We start from the raw sequence: 12,355 nt of genomic DNA, 5'->3' as shown, positions 1-12,355 counted from the left end.
TTATTTAGCCCGCTTATTGTACTAAAATATACTGTACAGGGTGGCCCATTTAGATCGGTCAATATGGGAAAATCTGAAACTATAAGATATACACCGATCTCTTCTTAGGAACCATGTCGTCGATTTTAGTAACAAGAAAAATATATTTTACATATTTTTTTTTATGTATGAATGCAGTTTTTCTTGTTACTAAAATCGATGACAGGGTTCCTAAGAAGAGATCGGTGTATGTCTTATAGTTTTAGATTTTCCCATACTGACCGATCTAAATGGGCCATTTTTAGTTATATAACCTAGCAGTAAACATCAAATGGCATTCCGCACAGGAGTAATCTAAGGAACGCCCACTGCGGGTTCAAACCTACAACGTCCTGTTAGAAAATCGTACATACACCACATGTGACATATCTTCAAAAATTATATAAACTAATGCGAAATTGACATAAAACCAGAAGACACAAATTAATAATAGAAATGAAACCCAAAAAAAAATAAAAGCTGTAATATCTAGGTGCGTGCGACTGAGATTTGAACCCGCGGTCTCTGCTTTGAAACGCAAACGCTCGTTACTGAGACCACAACGTGCCTTGACAATTGGCTCTAAATTCGGCTTCAGTTAGCTTTCGCTATGTGTCATTCGTTTTGACGATTCTGCTAAAAGAAATAGTTTGCAGTAAGTTGACCGAGAGGCCCCTGTCAAATGGTTGAAGAACAAAACGTGAGATAGATGTATGTGATGACAAGTCTGCACTGCTTTCGATGATTGTCAAAACGCTTTACCTGAAATTAGCATGGCTATTTTTCATTCAATATTCGACCATACTTGTATGCTTTAAACGTCTATGTTTCCATATTGTTCAGATATATTTGACACGTTGACCGCATAGATACCAGTGTTTTTTTGACAGCTAAGGTATCAATGACTAGGGTGTAAGTGTAGAAATTAATGAATATCGACTGTTAAGATATTTGTGACACGTTGAGCGCTCACAAGTAAATACTACCATGACAGTCAACAACTTTTTGACAGTTTAAACGTTTACCTCTCTTTGAGCACCTGGAGTGTATAGCGACTTCTGCTGCTGACTGTACCTTTACCCGTGCGCCGTCACAAATGTAGTTGATCGCGAAACCTGAAAACGCTGGTTCGTATTTAACCGCGGCCACTGGGTTTACAACTATTTCAGTTAAGGCGCTCTTATACTCGAGTTGTACGTTTTCAAGGGGGTGAAGCAGACGCGTGGTAGAACGGGCAGGCGGGCGCCCCGCGCGGCGCACCGCACCATTCCCGCGCAGCACGTCTACGTCCTTATTCTGACGACATCGGTATTCTGAATTGTCAGTTCCGGGATTCTTTCCGGCATTTAATATTGAATAAGATTTCTTACCAAATTCGTATTTTGATGAGTACTTAATGAAATTAAAAATGGTAGGTAACGGTGATAGTGTAAATAATTATTAATTATAAACAATATGAGTGTATACCGCGACAAACTGAGAATCTAATCAAATGATGCCAAATTATTGTGAGACAAAAACTAGTACTTACTAATAGACCTTAAAAATGTAATAGAGTTAGACCAAGAAAAGTCTGCAACGATTTTGATTGCACACGCAGTGCAAGTGTTATTTTAAACGTCAAATTTCTATGAAATTATGAATAACACATGCACTGCCTATGCTATCAAAATCGTTGCAGACTTGGTCTAACTCTAGCAGTCAATTTCGGGCAAGTAGATAGTGAAAATAAGGGAGAATACTAGCAAAGCTAATGATTCGGTCAAATTGTGTTTTTTGAAAAACAGATTATAGCCAGCATTCAATGAATGTAGTATGATACCTTTGGGTATGGTGCTTTACGCACACTAGTGAAATAATCGATATGAAAGAAAAAAAGTGGTGTTTTCCCCTCTAGTTCCCCCAACTTTTGAACCATGTGTCCAAAAAATATGAAATAATCGTGAAAGTGCTTAGTATACTTTCAAGGAAAAATGTAGCAAACCTGAACGCTCCAGCCGTTTTTGAGTTTTTGCAATCACTCAATCAGACTATTTTGACGTACGGGTAACTTCGGTCCGGAACCCATACTGATCATGGCCCGACATGCTCTTGACCGTTTTTTTTATGTTTCATCAGCAGGTCGCTAAGCTTGCTTATTCTAAACACGCAAAATGATTTATGATGAACAATTACGAAAAAACGACGTTTTCTTAATTCGTCTTTTTTTATCTCTTTGTTAACTTTAACAACCTGTAGCTCCTAAAGTATTGATGTAACGTAAAAATAAAAATAACTACATTTGTAGAAAAGTTTATATTTTACTTTTGTTCGAAGTAATTATAATGCTATTCGTACAGATATTCGAGATATGAGCAAAAATTTAAAAAAAAGGTATCTTCAACCCCCGCTACACCCTCCAAGACCCCCTACCCTCGAGGACTTTTAGTATGTCTATCTGGACATCACAAGGTATAATTATACCAATTTTCAAAACTACACGAATTATTACCGCTAATTTTTAAAATTTTCTTGAGATACATGTAAATTATATTTTCAACAAAACAGAAATGTTACTTGTCTTGTATTCCTTTATTAGCCTTATTTTATATATTAGGACTATATCACAAAATCAATCAACATTTGGCATGATGTGCCTCATCCCTGTAGTTGCAGGCGTCCATAGGCTAGGGTAAATGCGGGTCGTATGATTGCTTGCCACCAATGTGGTATAAAAACAACTGTATAAAAAATGGCTATAAAACATTTTTTGGAACAAAGTTCTATATCGCACGGTACGGACTTGGCGGATGGAGGCTAGGCGAAAAAAAGTATAAGAGTTTTCCGTCACGAGTTTCCGTCACGACTCTTTCTTAACTTCGTTTCAACCGATTGTCCCATGACACTCGCATTTTTTTTATTACGATAAAAGTTTAGAGTGATCAATTGTACTTACACTTATTTTCCTTAGGATGTAAATACCTAATCCAAACACAAAACCATTATAGCCATTTTTCGACCACTTCCACAAAAACGCATGTAGGACGCAGATCTCGGAAACTAAAAGTGTTGAAATGGTTACCACCATACACTAAACACTCCCACATATTTGAATCCTGTATATCTTTGTTTAAAAATTATTCAATTAATTGATTAATTTAATAGCCTTTTATAAAATATGTTTACACAATTTATCAATCGTGACTGAATTCCGGATTGGTTAGATGGGTGTGTGCCTTTGCTGCCCAACTTGTTATAAAATGACAATATGACGGACGAATGTCTGAAATGTCACCGTATTTAAGAATTATTTTGCTTTTCTTCGTAAGTATGTTAAAAAACATTGTGTGTATAACATATTTGCATATTTATACTGTGATTACCCATTTTATGAAACGTCCGCTAAACCAGCATAGGTCCGACGCTGACAGTGGTCACGGGCATACTGGCGTGAGGAATGATCGCAAGGTATTGCCGCGTAGGGTGCATTTTAGTAGGCAAAATGTTGAATTCATAAAATGATGAATGAAAAAATTAACGTATCGATAAAAGCACAAGCAATAATGAAGATTTACTTAAAAGCTATCGACTGAAGTAAGTTTCATATACATTTTCGTCGTAGTACTTCTAACATAAGGAAATAAAGACAGTGTTAGGCATGTTTTCAATTTAAGATTCTATCGAGAAAAAATGAGCCGTCGTGTTTCTGACAAGCAATAACGTAGTTCAAGGACTGAAGTTATACATACTAGAAAATAATCCATGAAATCCTTGTAAAAGTCTGTAAATGTGGTGACAAAAAAGCGCATTTTACTACACACCGCGCCTTAATAAATCCCCATTTGTTCTCAGCGAGCCAAGTCGCCGTCCCCCGAGGTGTACCACGAGCCCTCGGTGGTGCGCAGCGAGGACGCGGCGCCCGACGCGGGGCTGGCCGCCACGCGCCACACCGCCTCGCGCATGATCAACGTCTTCCGACAGCTCGAGGAGCAGCGCCAGCCCGAGCCACAGGGTATGTCTTTCTAGTGCTTGTTTGCCACCAACATAGTACAGTCTACGTCAAAGATATATACGTTTTTCGCCTTATTACAAAGGAGTAAGGTGCAAAAGTGTAAACATATCTTTGACGTCGACTGTACAATGCGCAGGTATAGTCTGTCAAGCAATGTACAGCAAAGTGAATTAGCGCAACACTCGAAGAGCAGTATTGCGCTAAGAAAAGCAGCAATGCACATCGAACCAAAACATGTAATTATCATAACCTCAAATTTTACACCCACATATTGTTTTACAAATATATACGATCAACGAGCATGATTGTACATTGTAGGCACCTTGACTTTGCTTAAGTTCATGCACAATTTTATTTAATATATTGGTATTGAATGGTGACAGCAGAAATTTCTCTTGAAATAGCAACGATTCAGAATGTAAACAAACAAGATGGTTGTCATTCACGATCCACATTCCACAGATTAAACACAGATGACACGCGATTTTGGAATTATTCGAAAACAGTGTTGCTAACCCGCGAATTTCCAAATTTGCCGCCTTTTGCTACTGACCAGATTTGCTTGACCAAGTATAACAGCCCAGGCCCCGTAGACAACAGGCCAATCGCTATCGCTCCGTAGCGAACGAAACGCAACTGTCACTGTCACACTAATACGGAAGAGTGATAGAGAGACAAAGCGATTCGAAGCGCAAACGATTGTCACTTTGGCTAGGCTGCCTGAAGTTGCAGGCGTCAATATACTATGGTGACTACTTACCATCAGGCGGGCCGTACGCTTGTTTGCCGCCAACATGGTATTGAAATTATTGTCCTCCGAAGTATGTTCGAGGAGCAGCGCCACCCTGACCCCCAGGGTATGTCTCTTTCTAGTGCTTGTTTGCCACCAAACGCGCAGGTAACAGCCCTGGAGTTGCAGGCGTCAATCAATAGGCTTACCATCAGGCGGGCCGTATGCTTGTTTGTTATCAACGTGATATTAAATTATCCCCCGAAATATACCTTTGCTATTTTGACCTTGGCTGCTTACCATGGTTATGTTAGCTCTCAACTAAGATACGGACTAAGTCTGTGGGGTAACTGTACAAACTTTGAAAGGGCGATCATAGCCCAATAGAAATGTATAAGGGCAATATATGGGTGTAAATTATTAATTAATTATGTTCTTGATTTAGCTATAATTTGTAAATAGACTTGTTATTTAATAAAATAATTTAGGTTTAGGCTAGTTTTTAACATTTGCATGCTGCGCAAGGACGGCTAAGAGGATGGACTTTATTACAAATATAATGTCTCCTTTTTTTGCAAAAAAATATTATGAATTATGAATTATAAGTAAGTTTACCCTACATCTTGCCCTATATACAGGGTGGCCCATTTAGATAGGTCAGTATGGGAAAATCTGAAGCTATAAGACATACGACGATCTCTTCTTAGGAACCATGTCATCGGTTTTAGTAACAAGAAAAACTGCATTTATACATTTAAAATAAATGTGTACTCAGCTCGGGAATCGAACCCGGATGTTTTGAAAAATAAAACTAACAATATTTCTAAATAGATATCGATTGTGTAGGTCTTAAGCAGTAAATGTTACTATGAAACATGATGTCAGAAATGAATAAAATGCATTGTTTTCATATCCTTTAATTTATTTTAGTAAGTTTTCGAAATGACCACCAACACATACAGTCAGCAGCAGAAGTAACTAAGCGGGCGAGGTGTTCAAAATTACCTTGACACGCTCTTATTCTCTTAATAATAAAGTCGCGTCAAGATCATTGTGAGCACCTGGCCCGCTTAGCAACTTTTGCTGCTGACAGTACCTACCTAAACGAGTTGAATATTGTATTGATAAAAATGGTGGTCATTTTCGAACATATAATAACTCATTATTTCCCTCAGGCCCCAAACCCCTCAAGCGCTTCACCCCCCCTCCGCCCGGCGAGGAGACCCACCAGGGCCACAGCTCCGAGGAGGAGTACACGGATGAGTATTCAGACGAGGAGGATAGCGAGGAGGAACGCCAGAGGTTCTACACCGAGGCCCGCGAGAGAGACGAGGCTCTCAAACAGGTATATCTGCTTACTGTTATAACGAAATAGAGTGTATTCATACTTACTTAGTCCTATAACGTAAACAAACACTTCTCGAATTACACTTTTCTCTGGAATTACACAATAATCATCACTTAAATGTATACTTAAAGAAACTCACAAAGTATTAAAATCAACCAAATAACCATTGAAAAGTATCATTTCTAATAAGAATTTCATCAATAATCGCAGTAACAATCGGATCATTTTAAAAACATCTGACATTACGATGTCTAGATTGTCTATGAATCGTATTGTTGGAATGAAACTTTGACGTCACGTTTGTTTACATGATAAGACACGTAAGGATGAATACACTTTATAATACGGGGTGAAATTTTAATCACTGGCCAATACTCTGCGTAGTGACTGCCAATGCAGAAATCGCGAAAAAAAATTGGCAATGCCGTTGAAGACAATGATATTGATGACGATAACATTGTTCAAAATGATCTTAATGCGACTTTATAAGAACGTGTCAAGGTAATTTTGAACACCTCGCCCGCTTAGCAACTTCTGCTGCTGACTGTACCTACATAAAGTTGTTTTAGTTGAGTTATGGTGTAGACCGAAGTTAAGTAAGTTATTTTCCCCAGGCCCAGCAACTAGCCCGCACCAAGAGCTTCCGCGACCGCTTCGAGAACTGGTCCGAGTCCGAACCCGAGAGACAAGTCGGGCATGTCGTCATAGAGCGCGACGATGACGGGGAGTCGCAGCTCGAGACCGCCAAGAGGTAAGGACGCCCGAGTGACCCGAGTGAACCCGAGAGGCAAGTCTGGCCCATTATAGAGCGGGGCGATGCCGAGTCGCAGGTCGAGACCGCCAAGAGGTAAGCACGCCCGAGGGACCCGAGTGAACCCGAGAGGCAAGTCTGGCCCATTATAGAACGGGGCGATGGCGAGTCGCAGGTCGAGACCGCCAAGAGGTAAGCACGCCCGAGGGACCCGAGGGAACCCGAGAGACAAGTCGGGCATGTCGTCATAGAGCGCGACGACGATGGCGAGTCGCAGCTCGAGACCGCCAAGAGGTAAAGACGCCCGAGGGACCCGAGTGAACTCGAGCGGCAAGTCTGGCCCATTATAGAGCGGGGCGATGGCGAGTGGCAGCTCGAGACCGCCAAGAGGTAAGGACGCCCGAGGGACCCGAGTGAACCCGAGAGGCAAGTCTGGCCCATTATAGAGCGGGGCGATGGCGAGTGGCAGTTCGTGACCGCCAAGAGGTAAGCACGCCCGAGGGACCCGGGTGAACCCGAGAGCCAAGTCTGGCCCATTATAGAGCGGGGCGATGGCGAGTGGCAGTTCGAGACCGCCAAGAGGTAAGGACGCCCGAGGGACCCGAGTGAACCCGAGAGGCAAGTCTGGCCCATTATAGAGCGGGGCGATGGCGAGTGGCAGCTCGAGACAGCTAAGGACGGGAGTGTAAACCCGAGTGGCAAGTCAGTCGCAAAGCGGGAAGGCGACTGAGCGAGATCGCCTAGAGGAAAGGACACCCGAGGGGCGCGAGTGAACCCGAGTGGCAAGTCGGGCCTTGGCATCATAGAGTGTCGACTGTTTGTGCCAAATATTTAAATATTTCCAAGGAAATTAAAGCCCATAGTCTATTTTTAGTCAAACAAGAATTAAAGTTATAAAATTAGTGCTTGAAAATGGAGACATGGGTACTCCGAAACATGTCGCGCGAGTGACAAAAAAAAATACGTGAGTAATACTAGCTTATTCCTTAATGAACGGAAAAATTAATGTCTCCTTGATCCATATGGTGGAAGGATTTGCTGGCTATGGATGAGGTCTTGGTGGCTCAGGTGGCAGAGCGCTGGAGTATCGATCTAGAGGCCGTGAGTTCAAGTCTCACCCAAAACAGTAATTTTTCCGCTTTTAAAGGACCATGGGCAACTTTGTATGGAGCCTGGACCCAACGCCAACAGAAATGAGAATAAGGTTATTAGATAGGTATTTCTATGTACTTCATTTTTTTCTATGGGCACCAAGCGGAATTCCATTGCAGAACTGAGATATTGGTATTTTAGCCAAAATGTCGTCACCCTTATTACCTAGGCAATAGAGTCCAAGTCAGTAAATTAATTGCTGCAGGGTAGATGTTCGCGCAGGGTAGATGTTGGACTCTATTGCCTAGCTAGGTAATAAGAGTGACGACATTTTGACTAAAATACCAATATCTCAGTTCTGCAATGGAATTCCGCTTGGTGCCTAAAGAACGAAATGAAGTACAGAAAAATAGCTATCTAATGAACTTTCAACTCTGTTGGTTTTGGCACCATTGGGACGCATAGTCCTTTATTCTAAGCTTAAAATGAATGATTTGTTTCAGCTTGCGCGAAAAGTTTGAAGCTCTGAAGGAGCAACAGTCGAACGTGACGAAGACGTTCTCGACTAAAGTCAATAGATTTGTGGTGAGTACAAACATGTCAAAGCAGTACCTCGACTGTAGTGAATAATAAATATAATAAATAAATAAATAAATATCATAGGACAATATTTATACAGATCGACCTAGTCCCACAGTAAGCTCAATAAGGCTTGTGTTGTGGGTGCTAGACGACGATATATATAATGGTATCGACTGAATGCAATTTAATGCCCTGAAAACAAACATAATAATATGAGATGACAAGCGCGAAAATCGAGTTCTAGACGACTTTTCGAGAAAAGGCCGGACCACTTATTGCAACCTGGTCAAAAAAACAAGTTCGCACCCTTTACAGCGTTCGTGGTCAACGGGTGCTGTTGTGAATTTTATGTCACCCGTAAGTGGGATTTTCTTCCCACGGGATGGGAAGAAAATCTCACTTCCTGGCCAAGGCAAGACGTAAAACTTTATACAAACCACGGGCGGTAATTCGTAAAGCCCCAGATCGCATAACACCTGCGATCTGGAGCATTTACGAATTTACCTCCCTAGGTATGTAATGTACTATTACAGTACATATGGTGCTGCATTACGACACTCTGTGCTATAATAAGCACATTACGTAACTATGTAAAATTTAATGCGCCATATGGACTGTAAAACGTTGTACGATACACGTGCGAATAGGTAATTAGTAACTCGTGTCGTTTTAAAACACTCTCTTCGGTCGTGTTTTAAAATTCGCCAAACGTTGCGATAATTTAACTATGAAATACATTCCGTGTGCGATAAAAACAGTTTCCGTAAAGTCGGGTTCTTTAGCCCTGCAGGGTAACTTTGGCCATTGAGATTTACTCGGTCCAGGTTATATTATTGCAGTATAATCATGGAAATATGCCATGAGGTTGGTTTTAGCTAACCTTTGACGTTTTTATGTTTTTTATTAGATTTAAATGAGGTTTTCATGTGGGTCAAAGTTACCCTCCATTGGGTCAAAGTAACCCGAGTTTACGGTTCCCATAGTTTTATTTCATGAGTAACTATCGCGGTGACCGAAGACAATATTATATGACATTATATTGTTTTTTTTTTTTTGTTGACAGTAACCATGGAGTGATACCGCGAGAGCCGTCGATTGCCAAAGCCTTACGTTTTAACCCTGTTTTAAAGTTGTAAAGTCTCGTATTGCCAATATCGCAGGAAATATAATGTAAGTCTGATGACCCGTTTTCTTTACACATTCATAAGAAAGAGATACTATTGTTGGTTTTGGAACATTCCACAAGCTGTCCCGTACAAACACATTTTACTTCGTGTATTAAAACCTTTTTTTCGGCGTTGATTATTTTTTTTGCGCATATTTTTGATCATTTGTCACAGAAAACAAACTCCTATACGTAAATCTTTAGAAAATTCGCGTTTGTACGGGACAACGGTAGACAAGTTCATGTTATGCTCCTTCATTGCAATGAAAAATATAGCGAAGTAGGTGTCATCACGGACCACATTTATTTAGTATAAAACATTAGTACCATTGACCGGGGTGACTTTCAAATGCAGGGGCGACTTTAAAATTCTAGTTTTTAAGCCATAATATATATTTATGCGAGAATTTTTACAGTAGGTGAATATGAATATATAGTAATCTAACTAGTTACAGGAACATTTTCAGTAAATAATGAATAATGGTAATTCTATGGCCGTTTTAAATCTATCAAAGTATCCCCAAATTTTCCAAAGTCACCCCGGTCTACGGTAATGCATTTAGGGTCATTAAGCATTTAAAGTGCCTTATTGAGTGCATTTTGGGTTACAGTTCAACCAATAAATAGTACAATTAAACCCAAATTAGTTGCATTTTCGAGTTACATACTTAATTTTTTAAAGGAGTCAGATTTCTGTTACATTATATTTTCTGTGCCAATTATAATCTTAAGCTATGGTTGTATCCTTAAATAAATCTAAATTAGAATAGAAATATATTTATACAATTTTATATAATAAGGACTGAATAGCATTTGAAGTGCCTTAATATGTGCAATAAGTATTAGCTCATATGTAAAAATTTGATTTGCTTTTTCAACTTGCTACCTATTACCTAATCTTAAATTTTATGATTATTAATAATGTAAGCTCACTCAAACCAGAGGTTTGTTAAATCCAGATTGGTTTATTAAAGTTCTTCTGCTTTGTGAGAAATCCGCAAATAGAATAACTCCCTAAGAAATTTTACATCAAAAATTCGGACAGTTTTTTTTTGTGATTTTCATATTTCATTATCATGGGCCATTTTCTATTTTCTTTTTAAAGTTTCCCAATGTATCACTTTACCAAATTTCGGACATATCCTATCTTTGGGAGTTATCTCAAAGCACTAGAAAAAATTAAGTACCTAAATATGTTTCGAGTTGGAGCTTGAATCTCATTGTTCTTGTATTTTTGACTTTATACTCAGCAAACGGTTTATATTCGATAATACGATAAAAACATATTAATATTATTTTATCTGTTCTTAAATAGTCTCAATCTTAGATAGGCACTGAATCTTAACTAAAATTATTAAAGTGATTGTGAATTGACAAATAAATTTGTATTTTTAATAAATGACAATTTTGATCAGTATTTAGCGAAGTGGACTTTTCTATAAACTTTGAAACAATACCCTTGGAGCAAAAATTATTGTATCTCTATACACCATATAATATTATATACTGATAATACTCAAAAAACGCGCTTTGGTTGACTGGAAGAAAATATGTTAAAGCCATAAGTTCGCTATGTGAAGTTTAGGGAATCTCATGTTTTACTGTCATGGTAAAAAAAATTTTTTTTAATAATCTACATCTACATTGTATATCTCTTTTCAACTATTATTAATTTTGTTATATTAGATCCAAGGGTAAAAGAGTTATCAATATAATATATTTGTATATTATATGTGAGTTCCGAAATTATTTAGTATTTTATTGGCCTATTGATCTGGATCTAGTTAAAGTATTATTTTCATTGGTAAAGTGTTCTTGCCATATTTATTACTATTAATAATTTAATCATCAATTTGTGTCGCAATATGTGCCATTTTTAATGACAATTTCAATGGATAATTTTATTTTATTGCACGATTTTGACATTATTGTAAATATTTAACCCTTTAGGCCCACTTGCACCATCCCAATAACCCGGGGTTATGCGGTTAAACCGTTAACCCAGTGTCAAATTGTACTGGTAACCATGGTAACTCCAGGTTTAACCGGTTAACCCCGGGTTAGTGGAATGGTGCAAGTGGGCCTTAAACAGTTTAAACGAACACATCTAAACTAAAGACGCATAGCACGAATAATTTCGTACATAGACCCGCTTGTTTCTATCTCTATCGCACGTATCTACTTATATTGCTGTCGCGCCCTTGCCGGCGGTCAATGCCACTGCGAGCGGGACAGCAAAATAATTACGCGGGTGCGATAGAGATAGGAACAGGTGGGTCAATGTAAGAAATTCTTTGTTCTTAGCGTTCTTATATTAATGATAAACAAAATGCTCTTTTGCATATATTGCTTTTGCTCTTTTGCGTATCTAGATTCGATTTGCACTGTGATCCGATTTGTCTCGGTCTACCCTATTGTCTGGCATTGCAAAGACTGTTGGTGTCATTCGCGATGGAAGGGTTAATTCGAGAATATTATTTTAATTTTGATCACCATTTAGGTAATTATACGATCCGACTGATTACCGACTCTCTATTTATTATTTGTACTTACGTTTTCAATGTTTTTCAACTTATTTAGACACTTCGTTAGGTAAATAAATGATGTAAAATTATTTATTGTTTTATTATACTGGCTAGACTACCCCTTATCCTACTCTACCCGTCAACAAAATAAAA

General features: G+C 38.9%; 1 protein-coding gene across 2 annotated transcripts in view; it reads left to right on the top strand.

Annotated features, from left to right (window-relative positions):
• LOC134801415 (LIM domain and actin-binding protein 1) overlaps positions 1-12,291 on the top strand; it is a 67,356-nt gene extending 55,065 nt beyond the window's left edge. For both annotated transcript variants that reach the window (XM_063773961.1, XM_063773960.1), the window contains exons 13-17: positions 3,850-4,009; positions 5,915-6,084; positions 6,702-6,838; positions 8,434-8,515; positions 9,576-12,291. In XM_063773961.1, the coding sequence (XP_063630031.1) occupies positions 3,850-4,009; positions 5,915-6,084; positions 6,702-6,838; positions 8,434-8,515; positions 9,576-9,578 (552 nt within the window). In that variant the 3' untranslated portion in view covers positions 9,579-12,291. The remainder of the gene's footprint in view (positions 1-3,849; positions 4,010-5,914; positions 6,085-6,701; positions 6,839-8,433; positions 8,516-9,575) is intronic.
• The last annotated feature ends 64 nt before the right edge of the window (positions 12,292-12,355 follow it).

Source organism: Cydia splendana, chromosome 22 (genome assembly GCF_910591565.1).
Source record: "Cydia splendana chromosome 22, ilCydSple1.2, whole genome shotgun sequence".
NCBI lineage: Eukaryota > Metazoa > Arthropoda > Insecta > Lepidoptera > Tortricidae > Cydia > Cydia splendana.
This window is presented reverse-complemented; position numbering and strand designations above follow the sequence as displayed.